Raw genomic sequence first — 17,556 nt, 5'->3', positions numbered from 1 at the left:
TTGTTGGCGCTTTACTCAGTGTGAGTATCAGTTCCTTTACTCACAGGTTAAATATTAACAGAATATAACATACGTTGTGAAGAGTCAAAGTGGACGATCCAAACAGGATATCTGACAACAGGAGACATTCGCAAAAGCATATTTACACTGATAATTCATATTAATGTTAATAATGACAATTTAATGACCATAATGCTTCCATCAAACTGAAATCACCATTAATAAATCCTCAATTGATTTTTTAGACACAACTACATTTAAGGGCCCAAATTTCCCAATGACCACAAATTAGATGTTAAGTCTTTTTCAAACCTACAGATACACATGCCTTACTGTTCAGAACAAGTTTTCACCCAAAACACACATTTGCAGGATAATTAAAATCCCAATTACTGAGATTTCACAGGATCTGCACTCAACAGAGTGATTTGGGGGAAGCTGTCAAGATTTTATTCTCAGCTCTCTCCACTAGGGGGTACGGTTGGTCCTTTTTAAGAAAATGTTTCAATTCATTCTTGCAGACCAAGCCAATTGATGTTTCTCCCCTCATCCAGTGGTGATCACATATTCTCCCTCCACCTGCAAATTGGTCAGAGTTATCAGAGCAACTTTCAAAGGTTCACTCAGGACACACATATGCTTCAGGATCACAAGGCAATTGCAGCCTTCAGGAGGAACAAAACCTGGGTGATCTCCTTGTAAAGGCTAAAATCTCACCTCTCTCTGAGCCTAAGCGCAGAGATCAGGGCAATTTTTCCAGCACCACAAGTGGTGGGCAGTTATTCCAATGGTATGTTTTCTATCACTGTGAAAGGGACTCCAAGATCTAAAAACTGTGTATATTTGATCACTTGTAGGACTGTGGAATCCAATATGTGGGAGAAACAGGAAATACACTTTTGGTTAGATTCACAGTTTTTGCCTTGTTGGGAGCTTTTAAGGACCAGCCTTGAATTTTACACATTTGATAAGTGAAGACTGGATGCTTAGTGACGAGAGCTGGGATAATCTGGACAGAATCTGCAGCCTGCATCTCCAAATCAGAAATGGCTTTAGATCTGACGCTAGCAGACAGGCATGCATGTCTCAGGGTGATTACACACTAACACATTGTGATTAATCACACACATTTGTATACATTTTATTCACAAGATTTAAAAAAAAAAAACAAAAAACAAAACACTATACAAAATGTGTTTTTGTGACAGGCCGTAGTAACAAAATGCTTAAAGATTTAAAATTGGTTCTTTCCCAAGTTTTCTGTTATGTGCACACACATTCCTTGACTTAGGTGCTTTTTAATTCTCCAACAATGGTCAGTGCCAAGTGTTTACACAAACAAAAAACAAACAAACAAAAAACATTACTCAGAAAATGGTCAGGTACAAGAACTGGACTAAAAAGGAGTGGAAAAACCAGATAATGTCCAAAGAAATACTTCAGCGTGTGGCTCACGACTTTGCACAGTACTGTAAATGTTATTAATAATGAAAGATGTCAAAATGTAGCTTTCTCATTTTTAAAAAATTCCCATACACATTATTCTTTTCTTCTAGTGAAGGTGCCTCCTCCTTCTGACCTTAGGGTAACTAATTTCTCAGACAGTGACATCACGGTGCGCTGGGAAGCTGCAGCTGATGATGATGTTTCTTACCTCACTAAGTGGAGGCGACCTGAGACAGGTGGGAAGAACTATTGGATTGTTGGAGTACATATTATGAAGTAAAAATACAATGTCTCAATAAACTGTTGTCCTGTGTCTTAAGGAGCATCAGATATCACTGTCTGCACTCTATGGAGATGGAGCTCAGAGTGAAGCTGTGGCCGTATGCTACAGCACCTGTGAGTCACACATTTTCTGATCCTGAACATTTCTCAAACTCAGGAGGGGAGAGCCTGAAACCATTTACCTAAGTCACATTAGCAGCAGTCATATTCTGTCATATTGTGTCTCTATGTACAATATAGCATTACTAATACAATAACCTGTACGTCAATGAACTTCATTGTGTAATTGATGGCAGTTCTCAAAGTACTAGTCACTTAAAGGTTAAATTTCACATCTAAATTCTCATCTTTGAGTAACTAGAACTCTAAGCTATGAAATAAATGTAGTGAGGTTAAAGTATCAAATCAAAGTATCAAATTCTCTGTTATACTTTACATTTATTTTCTAAAAAAACCACTTTGCTCTGCTGCCAAAATAATTTCCTCCTATAAAGGAAGAAAGTGAGTGTTAAGTGTCGTTAGCTGTAGTACTTTATCTCTTCTATGATGTTGCTGCAGGCTCTGGTGGAGGCCCAACCAGCCTCACGCTTTCTGATGAGACTGCCGTCAGCATGGTGATCAGTTGGGTACCTCCCAATGCTCATGTCCTCCAGTATCACGTGTCCTACACAGCATTGACTGGAGCTGATAGCCAGGATCACACTGTGAGTGGGTCGTAGTCATCACATCTGCATGTTACAGCATCTTGGTCACCGCTGAGTACCACAACAGAGAAGGAGGCAGCGGTTCAGCTCAGGGCAAAACTGGTGAGTCAAACAGGGAAAGATGCCAAGACAGCTCAAGTGCAACTTCCAGTTAAGACCGACAGGCTTACATGCAAAAAGTGCAAATGTCCCATTACTTTACCCTTACAGGAGGATATGCATACTTGAAGGTTTCCACATATAGAAACATCAAGGTTTGTGGGCAGTATTGTTTCTACAGCACTACACGTACAGTCATTTCGGTCCAGAGACACAGATTCCTTTCTCTGCATAATGATAGGCTCTCTGAACAATGAGACAGCAGCCAGTACCGGTACAATACCAGTACTGCTCTTGAAACTTGGTTGTAAGTTCAAAAATTACTGGGTGCACTGTGTCTACGTTTATTCTCCATGCTAGTGTGCAAATGACATTCTTTGGCGTTGTGTTTTTTGTTTCTTTTCTGTCTTTTTTCTGTCTCTCTAGCCACTTTGTGGGTAAGCATCAAGCCGAGAATGCGAAAAAGTCCCGGATGTGTTCTCGCGCCGCCCGTTTTATCGAGCATGCATCGGTGGTGACTTGTGTGGACTTGGTACAGCTAAATATCCCAGAATGCATTTCGTCCAAAACTCAAACGCGGCAATGGCGGACGAGCAGGGCTAAGGGAAGCCCAAGAAGCAAATATCTGTGACAACCATGATGGGACCTACCTGGTGTTTTAACACCAGGTGACCAAATACTTATTTTCCACCATAATTTGCAAATCAATTCTTTAAAACTCAGACAAGTTAGAGGTATACCTATGATGAAATTACAGGCCTCTCTCATCTTTTTAAGTGGGAGAACTTGCACAATTGGCTGACTAAATACTTTTTTGCCCCACTGTATTTGATCCTGTCTCCCTCAATACTATTTAATATCTAAATGCTTGATTCATCATATTATAACAAATGTGCTGTTGTAGCTACTGACAGTGAGTTTGATTACATTTTTTCCATCTACCAAAGAGAAATAATATCTCTTAGTGGCAGGTGGATCACACGTTGATTTTAACACTTTGCGTATGACTGGGTAGGATGAGCATTTTATAAGCGCTTGTGTGGTTTTGTTTATGTAAGGAAATACATCGGTTTCCCTTGTATTTTAAATTTGAGTGAAGATCCTAAATTGGCCCCACTCTTGACTTTGAGAAAGGCTAATCTGTGCTACCCCCACATGAGCTCAGTGAGATATAATACAGGCTTTCACTCAGGAGCAGGAAGGCTAAAGGCTGTTTAATGTCTGATCTAAGTGTGTCAGACATTTGCGTTCTCACGTGCATGGACAATATCTTGAAAACTTCCGAGCTGCAGTGCATGTGTAAAAGTGGTTAGAAAGCAGTGCATTAGCACGTGTTTTGTCTCTTTGCGTAGCTGCTCAGTCCATCCAGACTCCCCTCCATATGCAACAGTGATGCCAGCAACTCAAATACAAGCTCTCTCCAAGTGATTCCTTCATCATCAACATCTGCATCCACGATCCATTAGCTCAACAGCAACATCTGTCAGCTGTGCATCCAACTCGAGGGCATCGCCTGCTGTGCTCAGGCGCTGGGCTGCAATTTCCGTCCCTTGTTGATGGCCTCGCTGTATGCTGTGCTGGAGAAAGCTGGTGAGGAGACGCTGCTGGTCAGCCAGGTGACGCTGAGCTCCATGTAGGACATCAGCAAGGCCTGTGGATACGCTTCCCTCAAGGAACTGATCAATGAGAACTCTGACTACCTGCTTAATGACATATCACTCAACCTTCAGAGGCTCAGCCAGCATCCACAGGTAGTTATGACGTGTTTTTGTTTTTAGCCCAAAATGGAGACAGAAATGACTGCTGGAGGATTTACCCCATTTCCTTCTTTGTCTGCTTAAGCCTGTGCTGCCCTGAGCTTGTACTGTATTTCATTGTAATCCTGTCTTGTTGGCCAGGCTCCACGGGTGTTGACAGTTCTGTTGACTCACTCTGACTGCAGCCTGCTGGTCGGGGACATGGTTCAGGATCTGGATCTCAGCTACGAGCGCACAGCTGCTCTTTTCTGCTCCGTGCTGCACGCGCTCATGAAGGCACTGGGTAAGATTTCAACAGTGATGTCAGCTTGAGTCTCACGTATAAGGAAGAAAATGTGACTCAAGGCATTCGCTACCACATTTTTCTGTGTTGCTTAACTTTGTTTTCTGCAGTGCCTTTCAAAGTTTCTATCAATGAGTACATTTCAGGATATATAACTTTGCTTGTTATCAAATTATCAGCATCTTTGGAAACATTTAATACATCGTGATGGTTTAAATGCTGAGTGGTTTTCTGTTGTAGAATTAATATTCATACAGAAGTTTTACAAGCCCTCACAGTAAAAATGTATAAATTAAATGTCACTAATGGGCTCTTTCCAAAAACATCATTGTCTGTGTCACACTGATTTTGATCAACTGACTTATTTTATTGTAACCAAACCTATGTTCATATTGTTGTCTTGTTTTTCCTTTAGCGAGGTGGTTTCCTTCCACTTGTAGCAGGACCAGTAAGTCTGCCAGCTCCAATCAAAGCTCCAGTGACCAGGAAGACCTCAGCATTCGCCAATTCCTGCTGAATTACTGCAAACAGAAAGAACTGGCAGAGAGCATTGGAATAGAGGACGATGACACTGAAGACCGAGGTAATAGGTCTGTCTAAGGGCCAGTGGAATATCAGCTGTAGACTGTAGTGGTGGTTATATTAGATTCAGAGTGTAGAGGAGATGAATAACTGTACATGTGGTGCCATTGCAGAGGTCCCTCCCACTGAGTGTGAGGATGTGTCAGATATTGGTAGTCATGATGTGAAAGCAGAGCTTCCCTCCCACCTCAGCATTACTAAGGATGTTATGGAGCGCTGCATTCATCTGCTGTCTGATCCCAGCCTCAGGCTCCGACTCAAGGTACTGTATCAGTAGTTTTATGTAGAGTCAACTGTTGGACTGGTAACAAAAATAATCATTCTTGTGAGGGTAGGACCGCCAGCGTTGGTACAATTCATCCTGTCAGAACTGTGTGGATGACTGTTCACTGGTGTAATGCTCATCAAGGAAAAACATTCAGTCTGGTCCAGGAGTGAAACAGAAATAAGTCATGTCTTTAGAGAAGAACTGGATTGCAAATCAAAAGGTCCTTAATAGCTTTTTGTCCTCCCCGACCCTCAAAGCCAAAGTTCAGCCATGAGAGCTGATGGGACACGATTTGTAAAAGTGACATTAGCAGAAACAAAGGTGATTAAGATAACATAAGATAACCTTTATTAGTCCCATACGTGGGAAATTTGTTAATTACTTCATATTTGCAAATACTCTATTTGCATTCTTTAGAGAAAAGAATATGAAAAGGCTGTCTGCTGTTTTGGATTGATGTCCTTCTCCTGAGCCTCAAAGAAGTAGGGCAGTGTCACGGTCCTTTTGGCAGCAGAAAGCTGCTGAGCGCTGGAAAGAAGCACGGCCATACCAGCTGAAATGTCTCACTGACACAGAAACTGTTGGTCATCCTCTGTTTTGCTACTGTCTTCACCCTGCTGTTATTTGGTCTCATCTCAATAATGTACTTTTCTATATAGCTAAGCTTGATGAGCGATCCCTTGTTGGCTGACATTTATGTCTTTGAGCGTGTGAGAACTTTAATAATTATAAAACCACATGAATTTGACAAATGTCCTTTTAACTGTCAGCTCATAGTGAAGTACACTGAGCCACCCTGAGCTATAATATCAAAATAGAAGCTGCTACCTTTGTCAAGAGTGGCTGGATCTGAGTGCGTACTACTTTCAGTTATTCAAATTTTGCTGAATTTGTTACAAAAAAGTCCTGTCTATGTGCAGAGTGTCTTCCAGAGGAACGGTTCTGTGGGGATGTTCTACATCACAAACATCAGCCACTCCACAACAGAGAAAGTGTTATTGATGTTTTTCTAAAGCCATTCCTCCAACCACATGTATTATTAGAGTGGACGGTCAAAATTGCACCAATATACAAGGTATTTCCTCATGAGATACTCAATTTTGGTTTTCATATGTGTCTACATCCAGTTAGAAATAATCTATTTAAGTGGTTTTCTCTTTTTTGGTAGCTCGCATTCTGCCAACAGTGAAGCTTCGAAACTGCTCCTGTGGGGGCGTAAACTTCACAGTGTCAGCAGGAAAAATAGTGATTTTAATCAACATTAATAGTAAACAGCAACCTGCTATTTAGGTTAGGGTGATGGATTTGAACATAGTGTGATGAAGCATGTTTTCTGCCCTTGCTGTACAATCAGAACATGGTATTGCATTAACAGAAGTCATCTGTGAAGGCAGTGATGTATTAGTCATGTTGTTTATTTTTCTTTTTGGTCCAAGGATGTTATAATGTGCACCAGGCGACATACAGATGTCAAACATGCCAGCAGCAGTGCAGCCCTGATTTAAAGGACCCGATTAGGAGTGGATATTGGCCAGCATCTGTCAACATGTCTGCTCTTTACACTTAGACCCTTGAGCTCCTTCCAGGAACTAAAAGTATTTTCTCCATGATTCTCCAGGGAAGCTTTTGCAAAACTGTTGGAGCGTGCAATGAGCGAAAGGTGCTCATTGTTGATGTTATTTGTTTTTGTGTTTTTATGCATATATTTATAAAAACCTTCCATGGTTAGACTTTATTGTTTCTCTGATGTTGCTCTGATGACTGTGACTTTTTTGATGGCGTTTTTGTTGCTGAAGACAGCCAAGTGTCTGCATTTGTTGGCTCTTTTTCTTTTTGGTTAATTTGACATAATAGTTTTTACTATAGTAACCAAATGTCTGTCTTCTGCAAAATGACTACTGTTAAATTAAACTAAATGGAAAATCTTGTCATTGACTTTATAATTCCTTGCTATTTTATTATATTTGTTACATGTCATAGACACTGGGAAGAGGCACATGTGGGGATTCCCAGTGGACAGCAGCACGAGAGGCTTCAAGGAAGTGGAGGTCGCTGTGTGTCCACATGGATTAATGTGTCTTTTGTGTCACTTTCACTTCAGGGACAGCAAACAGGTCGCCGTGGTGTATTTTAGGAACGGTTACATGCCTGACAACTACACTTCTGAACAGGTCCAACTTTTGATTTGCACTCAGAATGATTACATCAAAGAGTTTAGTTAAAAACACTAAAGTGAAACCTGCAGACTTGCGTAAACTGATTCGTATTCATGAGAAACTGGAACGTCATTATCATTGAGTTTATTTCTTTCCCTGCTTAGCAATACCAAGTCTAGCCCTGATTGGCTGATATAAGTGACAACAGACCTCTGTCGCTGTGTCAGTTTGAATGGGTGATTAGAGATCAACACATGTTTGTTGCTGCTCCATGTTCTCTGCAACATTGTGTGTAGTTACTGCAGCTGTGTGTGCATTCTGCTGGCAGGAACAGGAAACAAGTGAAAGAAAACTGCCGAGCACCCTGGAAGGAAAAGTTAATCGGACATAACAAGTTAAAACAGTTTGCAAGTTTCAAGCCAAACTGCTGAATCTACCGTCCAAGTTCTCCTTGATAGCGTGACTCTGTGTTGTTCTCCTTCATTCTTCTGTCTCTGTCTGTCAAATCTCAGCGTAATATAAACCAACTATTGTCACGCTCTGCTGGTCGGTGTGCTGGCAAGCAGAGAATTCATTGTCTGTTTTCAATTGCAGAGCTGGGATGCTCGTCTTCTGATGGAGCGCTGTCGAGCTGTGAAGAGTCCAGATATCAGCGCTCACCTGGCTGGTACCAAGAAGGTTCAGCAAGTGCTCGCCAGACCTGGAGTCCTGGAGAGGTTCTTCCCGGACCAGCCTCAAGCTGTGCAGCAGATCCGAGCGACATTCGCTGACCTCTACTGATGATAATACTTTTGAAAATGGCAGTTTAATTTATTGGGCAATTATAAAATCGTATTTCTTAGGCTGGCTTTTAAGGAAGGAGAAAAGGTATGTATCAGTTGGCTGGGAAGAAAGATGGAGGTGGAAAGGATGTGCAAGCTATGGGACAAAGTTGCTGAGACCAGGTTAAACAGAGGTGACGATCAGTGAGCAGGAGTGTGGCTTCGTGCTGAAAAGAGCACAACAGATTCTCTGGAGAGAAGGTGAAGGAAAGTCAGCTGAAGCAAGACAGTTTGTGGAGTTTGTGTTGGACTGTATGTTATGCTGGGAGCCTGGGGATTAGTGGACTTTGATTCCAAGTTAATATTAGCTAGTGTTTCTCACTGGTTTTTGGGCGGTGGAGTAAAAGGGATTGGTTGGTGGCTGTTTCTAATGTTAGCCTTTTCTTTGTTTTCTTACAGGCAGACATGGTGATAAATGAGTGTGTGGGCCATCTGCTGAGGACCAAGAGCTCAGGACACTCAGACGGGGGCGTCGCAGCAGGAGTCACCGTGCTCGACAATCCGCTGCTGTTCTGAGATGTCCCACTCCTGCCTGCACATAGAAACCACAGTGAAGTCAAAGTTCCACCTGCACCTCCACCTGTTCTTGTAACAGCATGAACACTGACAGAGGTGAGACAGCAGAAAAGTCTTTGTTTATTTTTGTAATAAGTTAAGGAATTAAGTTAAGAAGAGTGATTAAATAAATTGTTTCTTGCATTTTTGATTTAATGGTTGTGTTTAGGATTATTTCAGAAACATGTTTAGAGGATCTTTGTAAGCCTGTATTTACTTTAAAAGAAGGGAAGCACTTCTTCATCCTACAGAAAAGGTGACACATTACAGATGAGTTCATAAAAAGTGTCTCTGTCACTCTTTCAAGGCTCTCTCACTTTTTCTTTTTTACTGGAACAGCATGGTAAAGTAGGTCTAGGCTGCCATCTTGTGGCAGTGTGTTGTTACTACAACATATGAAATTGTGTTTCTATTGGAAATATAATTCAGCGCCACCGAGCCGCTCTCTCAGTTACAAACTGAACCTGGTTTTTTTAGACAGATAAATCACTAAGCACAGTGAAGCTTTTGGTTTTGTAAAAGTGTTTCTTATTCAAAATGCATGTTGAGTTTTATAAGGTTGAAGAGCAGTTAGCAGTGCATTCATGGACATCTTTAAACTATTAATTGAAGAATCTTTGGTCATGATGGCATGAACTAGAAACGTGAGCTCCAGGTGAGACTGCACAGAAGAACAAGTGTCCTTAAACTGCATCAACTGATGACTTCTTACAATTTTATTCTACTGTGTGTTTTTATCATTGAACGTTTATGTCTTTGTGTACACGTACTAACACAAGCTACTGTAACTTAGAGAAGCTCAGCAATATATTATTAAGTACACAAACAGTTCCAGGTGCTGGACTGTTTGAAGACCCCACTTTGGATCATGTGAAGGACATTTAGTTTTTTGTTACAGGCATTGAAGGGTTAATGCTGTTAAATGCATAGTACAGTGATAGATAACTTGGTAGAGCTGGTCCAGCTTGTGAACCAAAGAATAATATCTAGTATGTTGTGAATGAAAAAAATAAATGTTATGACTGTTCATTTACCGAACCCTAACCTGTGAGATCAGGCTCACATCTCTGATCATAGAAATGGGGGACTTTTCAGGAAATGTACTTCAAAAAATAAAAACAAGAGTAAGATGGGAAAGTCAGAAGGAAATAAGAAACTTTCTCAATTGTGAGAAATTCTGTGAGAATTTTAGCTGGATTGTCTGTGGTATAACTGGCCTGTAACAAGAGGAGTCACCCACTGCTGCCCATTACAAAGGAAGAGGTTTTAGGACTTCCAAACCGTCTTCACTGTTCCCATCAGGAGGCATCCATTTCTTTGTTACACCCTATGCTTTGAGAAATACACTGAGATTGTCACTATTAATAGTGATAATAATGAAATACACTATTATCACAACTGGCTCACTGTGGTATTATCACACCACAGTGAGCCAGTTGCATGAACACCAGCCTAATCAGACTTCTGCAGAGCCTCAAAGTTCTTTTGGAGTCTGCTTCTTGTGTCCAACAGGAAGAATTCTGTCCATAAACAAAGGATTTTAAAATGTACCATTTTTTTTTCTTTTTACTTTTGTAAAGTAACCTAAAATTATTATTGCCTCAAAGGGATTTATACTCTGACCTATGGGTTTTTTGTTTTTTAAATGTTGTTCTAAGCGGCCAGCGAATTGTTAATTTATCGTTTCTGGTTTTACTATAAACAGACTGGGGACGCTTGTGTTTTCTTTCTTCCTCAAATGATCAGATAAGACTTGAGTAAAAGAAATAATACAAAGGCATTTTGCTGTGTTCACAGAGGGTCTTGAGGGTCTGTGTAAACGGAAAGATCTTGGCGATGGGGCATAAATTTGGGCACCACAAAAAAAGAAATGAAATCAATATTTAGTAGATCTGCCTTTTGCAGAAATTACAGCCTCTAAACGCTTCCTGTAGGTTCCAATGAGAGTCTGCATTGTGGTTGAAGGTATTTTGGACCATTCCTCTTTACAAAACATCTCTAGTTCATTCGAGCATGGACAGCTCTCTTTAACTCACACCACAGATTTTCAATAATTTTCAGGTCTGGGGGCTGAGATGGCCATTCCAGAACGTTGTACTTGTTCCTGTGCGTGAATGCCTTAGTGGACTTCGAGCAGTGTTTCGGGTCGTTGTCTTGTTGAAACACCCAGCCCCGGCGCAGCTTCAGCTTTGTTTTTATTTTATTTTATTATTATTAGTCCTTTATTTATCCACGTAAAAAATCTCATTGAGATTAAAAATCTCATTTTCAACAGAGACCTGGCATCATGGCAGCAAAAGTCAAAATACACATACCACATAAGTATATAACATTGATTCCTGGACATTGGTCTCCAGAATCTGCTGATACTGAGTGGAATCCATGTGTCCCTCAACTTTGACAAGATTCCCAGTCCCTGCACTGGCCACACAGCCCCACAGCATGATGGAACCACCACCATATTTTACTGTAGGTAGCAGGTGTTTTTCTTGAAATGCTGTGTTCTTTTTCCTCCATGCATAACGCCCCTTGTTATGCCCAAATAACTCAATTTTCGTTTCATCAGTCCACAGCACCTTATTCCAGAATGAAGCTGGCTTGTCCAAATGTGCTTTAGCATACCTCAAGCGGCTCTGTTTGTGCTGTGGCCGGAGAAAAGGCTTCCTCTGCATCACTCTCGCATACAGCACCTTGTGTAAAGTGCGCCGAATGGTTGAACGATGCACAGTGACTCCATCTGCTGCAAGATGATGTTGTAGGTCTTTGGTGACAAGGACCCTGTGGAGCGAGGCGTCCTCAACCTCTCCACAGCACAGGTGGAATACAACGAAGACCAGCAGGCCATGCTTAAGGTACGGTTTGAGGCAGGATAGAGAAAGGCTGGATGTAACACGCTTGTCTACAAGACTTAAAAACAGTTTCTACCATCAAGGCATACGACACCTCAACCACAACACTTAAACACACACTACACACTCCACAGGATGCACTCAGAAGCTACCCTGCAGCTTCACAAGCACACTGTATAATCTGCTCTGGTCACTTCCCTTTATTGGTATTTATATTGAAAAAAAGAAAAGTGCAGATCCTCCTCAATCTGTGTACATACGCCGCCTCTAAACCCCCGATCGTGCCAGTGTCAGTTAGTGAGTCAGTAAAATACTCATCCATTTGTGTTAACATAAAAACTGCAGACTAACTAGAGACAAACAAGCGAGGATCGCTTCATATCTCAGCAGTTTAAAAAAATAAATAAAAAAACCCAATTGTTCCTGCAGGAGTAGATTTGGGCCCCTTTTTGCTTTTTCATCCCAAGGAGTAAAAACAGGGTTACAAGGAGAGGAGGAGGAGGACTAGGAGGATGAAAACGAACTAGAGAGAGAACTTGATTTGTACATGCGGTCTGTTCTGGGATCAGTGTGGTAGTTAACCCTCATATAACACATTCCTCTCTGCTCCTCTAGCTTGCTCTAACTCTCATTTATTTCTTCATTTTTTAACCTTATTTTGCACATTAACACATATCTATAGCAAGGACAGAGACACAGCCACATATGTTGAGTCCAGGATTGTATTTGAGCATCAGGAACAAATGATAAGAGCACATATCAGGAGTACACTGGATAGCTGTTTCTCAAAGGGTTTAATAGAAGTTAAAGGGACTACATATTCAAAGGTCCTATTTCTGATACTACCCCATGAAAATATTTGCTCTGTGTACCCTGCTGCAGCTGCTACATTTGGCTCCAGATTCACTTTTTGGTGCCTACGCCTCTCGAGATGTGTTCATGTAGACAGGCATTAAAAAACTCTGGTCAACCAACCAGCAGTATGCCTGCTGTGTTGTATGAAATGCGTGGAAGGAGAGGAACCGACTGTCTGTTACATATAGATATAAAACAAAGCTCTGACGTGACCTCGGGTCAGCCAGTCTGACGGTCAGAGAAACAGAAATGTGCTGGATTGTGGATCTCTGAGCTGCACATCAAAGATGCACCTATGCACAGATCAAATCTCAAAAGTGCAATGTACCTCATATACATGTTGATGCGAAGCGCTGCCACTTCTTTTGCAGAGGTGTTTTTATTTTGGATTGTGTATTTATTGTTTGCAGTGTATATACATATATATATATTAGTTTGCAGCTCTTTGCGCATATTAATAAAAGGTTCAACTAACTGATCATTTAAAGTCTGTGCGGTTTAGTTGTTCCACTCATATTAAACCAAATGATGGTGTGGCGGCCTGTTCTAGTGTGAACTAAAAGAGGGTTTGAATGTAAGAGAGAGGGGGGGGAAGGAAAAGGAGACCTAATGTAACCCCTGCACCCCGACTGAGGAGGTGAGTTACATTAGTGCTTCCTCTTTATTAGAAAGCAGTTTGAGTGAATTAGAAGTCTGTTGTTTTTTTGTTTTTTGTTTTTTTTGGGGGGAGGATAACTACTCATTAGTCATGCTAGGCATCCATCTGAACTCAAAATCTGTAACAAAATAAAGGTGTATTTTAACTCATTTTAATTCTTTCTAATATCAGGGATATAGGACTATACAAAGTAGCTTGTGACATCTAAAACGACAGCACACTTAATGTGTCTTTCTTCACCTCATCACTTTTTTCTGTGTTTGTTTTTCCGTTGATGCCTTTCAAACGAAACTAGCCATGATATTTTCCCCCTCTGACAATTAATATCAGTTAACCCCGCCCCCTTTCAGATTTGTTCACCAAAAGAAAAGGAGAAAAAAACCCGTCATTAACACTGCACATTATTTGTCAGACCGGTTTCATTTTCATACTTTGTAAATATCTATATTGTATGGAGCTTGAGATCAAATGTAAATATGCTTACTGTATTTGTAATAATTATAATCCATTCGCTGTATAGCATAGATGTGTCATGCAGATATCCTAATTCTGTGTATGGTAATCTTGCACCATTGAACTGTTAGTGAATGACACAACAATAAAAGTGCAAAACGTGCATTAGCAGTTGAAGTGCTGCCTGCTTATTTCCTGCTTTATGTGAGCTTCTGCTGTAGTTTATGTGCTTTTAGTCCCAAGAAACCACCTTTTACTCTGGCGCACAATAAGATCTTCTGATGTTTGGTGTCATCTTCCTGTGATCTCCTGTGAACAGGTGGATTCATTCACTTCAAGTTTATGTATGTCACACCAAATCACAACAGTCGCTGAACACTGTAAAGACTCTAGAATAATTATGGAGGCACAACATTTAAAGCTCCCATCCTTCTATCCCACAGACCTAAAAGTTATTTATATGATAAATAGCCCCGTGTTTGTTTACTTGCTTTGTAAAATGCAAAGTGGTGACTTTTTCTTTTCAAGTACGTCCTCATATGGAGACATTTTTTATTAATGGCATAAAACAAGTCATAATTGTTTACAGAAATTTGTACATTTTGTTGGGCAGAATGAGGTAAACAGTGAAGAAAAGTATGAGAAAACGGAGCATAGGATCTCCGGAGACTATGGCAACTAGAATTATTGTACACATGTGTATGTATTAAGGACTGACACAGACAAAGAATTAATCATACAATGAAGCAATGTCATTTTAAAATGTTTATTCATAAACAGGATAAAACCATTCAAGTATTGAGTCATGAATAAAACAGCAACCTCTCATCTGCTAATTGGGAAACAGAGGATGTCAGTGTATTTTTCAGTGCTAGTTGTCCAAATTGAGTGAGACGACTTTACATTTGAATAGATTTGATAACAAGTTATATTTGGTTTTAATTGAGTGCAGTTCAGTTTGATTTAAATCAAGCCAATTCACAACAACATTTTTCTCAATATGCTAAAATTCCCACCGAGACTAGATAAGATTATTCTAAAACTGGTAAAAATACAATTCTCTTCATGTACAAAAATCCCACCCAGTCCCACAACCCAGGACGAATACTCCTTGTGTGTTCTTGAGCTGGACAGAAATTCCTCTTGCTAAGTGAGGTCCACGCCAGCCTCGTGCCAGGCAGACTAGGAGCCTCCTGTCCCAGTCTCGTCCGTCCACTGGGCCCCATCACATCCCAGCCCAGTTCGCATTCTGCATTGGAGTCCGTCGCTCGATACCACCGCGGCTCCCCTCACGTCATCATCTGTACGTAAAAACAAATAGGAGCCAGAACCATCATCCCGGAAGCGGCCCTGGCTTATAGCCATGGCGACACTCTCCCAACACGGCTGCACCCAGTGAACAACAATCAGCCACTACTCACAAATGCAGGCAGTGGTATACATCTGCACTGATGTCAATCACACGCGTTGTCTCCTACTGTCGCCGTTCCTGCTGTCGGGACTGGGTCACCACATCACGCTGACCGGTCTCCAGACGGGCTTCATGCGTTCCTCTTCCAATCTAGGGCCTCTCTCTCCTTCCAGTACTCAGCTTGCTTCCTTTTAATAAGTCCTATAAACAGCTGAAAGGACACCACTGGACAGACACATGCCTCAGCAGGTGATGACTATCAGCTAATTTGTCCCATGCCCAGCCAATCCACAGTGGATTAAAACAATGTAAAAACAGACTAAAAACATGTGATACAAAGAAAGTAAAATCATGGAGATAAAAACAATGCTCACAAATAAACACTAAACTCAGAATAAAACCAAAATAAATGATAAACACAAATTTCTACTATGTGAAACTTACATTCATCACCACCTGAAACTTTTATATTAAAATTTCAAGTACGAACCTAACCTCATTTAATTTCTCTAAAAATGGGCTCCTGCACACTTGCAGACATTTTTCCATCACAACTTATGGATGATGAATGATTTGATTAAAGCTGTGAAAACATTACTGATAAACTTCATGTGATATTACATTAAAGCCAATTTTCTATTAAAATCAGGGACTTTTGAGCAGCAGTGTGTACTGTATGTTTGTATGTAATTGTGTCTGACCTGGATTTTATCAGCAGTTTCAAATAAGATTTTCTTTCAAGTCTGTCTTTAAATTCAAATGAAGTTCAACTTTAGCAAGGCTGATGGTAAACTGGCCCTAACAAGTCCACTTTATTGCGTGCTCATTGACTTTCTCCTATCAGAGCTGTTTAACAAGTCCACTTTATACATGCTTATTAATCTATCACGCTTATCAGTGGCTCATGGTTGCTTAAAGCCTATGTCTGAACTTGAGCACAGAGCCAGAGCATCATTCAATCCTACCGCTGCCTATCTTGGCAGCAGCTCAAGGATGACAAACTCCACTTTCTCTGCATCAAGACAGCTCATAACTTTTTAACAGTCTCTCCTGATAGTCTCATATCATCTGCTCTAATCAATAACCCTACACTATAATTACAATGTAGACTACAGCTCAAAAGTCTGAGGTGAATTAGAAATGTCTTGTTTTCTGAATAGAATCACATTTGATTTCATGTTGAATCACAGCAATTAATCAAAAGAGTAAATAATCATATAAATGCTTAATATTAACACTGATCACAAATCATGAATGATTTTGAATAGAATATCTACAGAGGTGTTCAGAGACCCATTTTCAGCAATAATCCCTCCTGTGTTCAGTGGTACATTGTCTTATCTAATGCAAGTTTAACACATTAAAGCCAAACTTATCACTCAAAACAGCTTTTTAAGAGATTTTAGCACAAACTCAAACTATTGTGGTGATTAAAGAAACAATAAATGTGTCTGGATCATCCCAGGTTTTGTTTTTAACCTCATTAAACCAAGTTTACATTTTCCTGTAAAGGGGCTGCAACACCCAGCTGCACAAAACCTTCACTTTTTTAACAGTTTCACTCTTTGAATATTTTTCATTTCTTACCATCAGAATTCTCCAAAAGATTTTTAGAAGAAATTTATTTTCTTTCATGCATCACCAACTGAACTTTTTATGTAAACGTCTCAAGTTCCAACCTAACCTCATTTAATTTTGTTTAGCAAAGTACTTGTAACTCTAATAATTAGTAAGAGTATATTTCTTATCATCTATTGGTCATCTGACCTGATAAACTTCAATTAACATTATAACACAGGACTGATTGTCTCTAAAAATGGGCTCCTGCACGCTTGCAGACTTTTTTCCATCACAACTTATGGATGATGAATGATTTGATTAAAGCTGTGAAAACATTACTGATAAACTTCATGTGATATTACATTAAAGCCAATTTCCTATTAAAATCAGGGACTTTTGAGCAGCAGTGTGTACTGTATGTTTGTATGTAACTGTGTCTGACCTGGATTTTATCAGCAGTTTCAAATAAGATTTTCTTTCAAGTCTGTCTTTAAATACAAATGAAGTTCAACTTTAGCAAGGCTGATGGTAAACTGGCCCTAACAACTCCACTTTATTGCGTGCTCATTGACTTTCTCCTATCAGAGCTGTTTAACAAGTCCACTTTATACATGCTTATTAATCTATCACGCTTATCAGTGGCTCATGGTTGCTTAAAGCCTATGTCTGAACTTGAGCACAGAGCCAGAGCATCATTCAATCCTACCGCTGCCTATCTTGGCAGCAGCTCAAGGATGACAAACTCCACTTTCTCTGCATCAAGACAGCTCATAACTTTTTAACAGTCTCTCCTGATAGTCTCATATCATCTGCTCTA

The 17,556-nt window shown here is 40.3% G+C and overlaps 1 protein-coding gene and 2 long non-coding RNA genes across 3 annotated transcripts; 2 read left to right on the top strand and 1 right to left on the bottom strand.

Annotated features, from left to right (window-relative positions):
* The first annotated feature begins 2,516 nt into the window (after positions 1–2,516).
* LOC109203886 (uncharacterized) lies at positions 2,517–4,232 on the top strand. Its single transcript, XR_002063552.2, has 4 exons — positions 2,517–2,534; positions 2,643–2,686; positions 2,958–3,199; positions 3,884–4,232. It is a non-coding gene; the product is annotated as an uncharacterized LOC109203886 (long non-coding RNA).
* An 873-nt stretch (positions 4,233–5,105) lies between these two features.
* On the top strand, positions 5,106–9,494 carry LOC109203884 (glutathione synthetase-like). Its single transcript, XM_025911059.1, has 3 exons — positions 5,106–5,154; positions 5,267–5,415; positions 8,172–9,494. Exons 2-3 carry the CDS (start codon positions 5,362–5,364, stop codon positions 8,355–8,357), a joined length of 240 nt encoding a protein of 79 aa, XP_025766844.1. The 5' UTR covers positions 5,106–5,154; positions 5,267–5,361; the 3' UTR covers positions 8,358–9,494.
* Positions 9,495–14,520: 5,026 nt separating this feature from the next.
* LOC109203885 (uncharacterized) lies at positions 14,521–15,479 on the bottom strand. The gene is made up of 2 exons (XR_002063551.2): positions 15,190–15,479; positions 14,521–15,069 (listed from the first exon to the last, which is right to left on the bottom strand). It is a non-coding gene; the product is annotated as an uncharacterized LOC109203885 (long non-coding RNA).
* Between the last annotated feature and the right edge of the window lie 2,077 nt (positions 15,480–17,556).

This window comes from Oreochromis niloticus, linkage group LG10, assembly GCF_001858045.2.
Source record: "Oreochromis niloticus isolate F11D_XX linkage group LG10, O_niloticus_UMD_NMBU, whole genome shotgun sequence".
NCBI lineage: Eukaryota > Metazoa > Chordata > Actinopteri > Cichliformes > Cichlidae > Oreochromis > Oreochromis niloticus.
The sequence above is the reverse complement of the archived record's forward strand: the minus strand, read 5'-3'. Positions and strand labels throughout refer to the sequence as shown.

Coding starts and splice junctions, on each gene's coding strand:
- LOC109203884 (XM_025911059.1), top strand. CDS start 5,362: ATGGAGCGCTGCATTCATCTGCTGTCTGATCCCAGCCTCAGGCTCCGA. Junction 5,416..8,171: donor GCCTCAGGCTCCGACTCAAG/GTACTGTATCAG, acceptor TTTCAATTGCAG/AGCTGGGATGCTCGTCTTCT.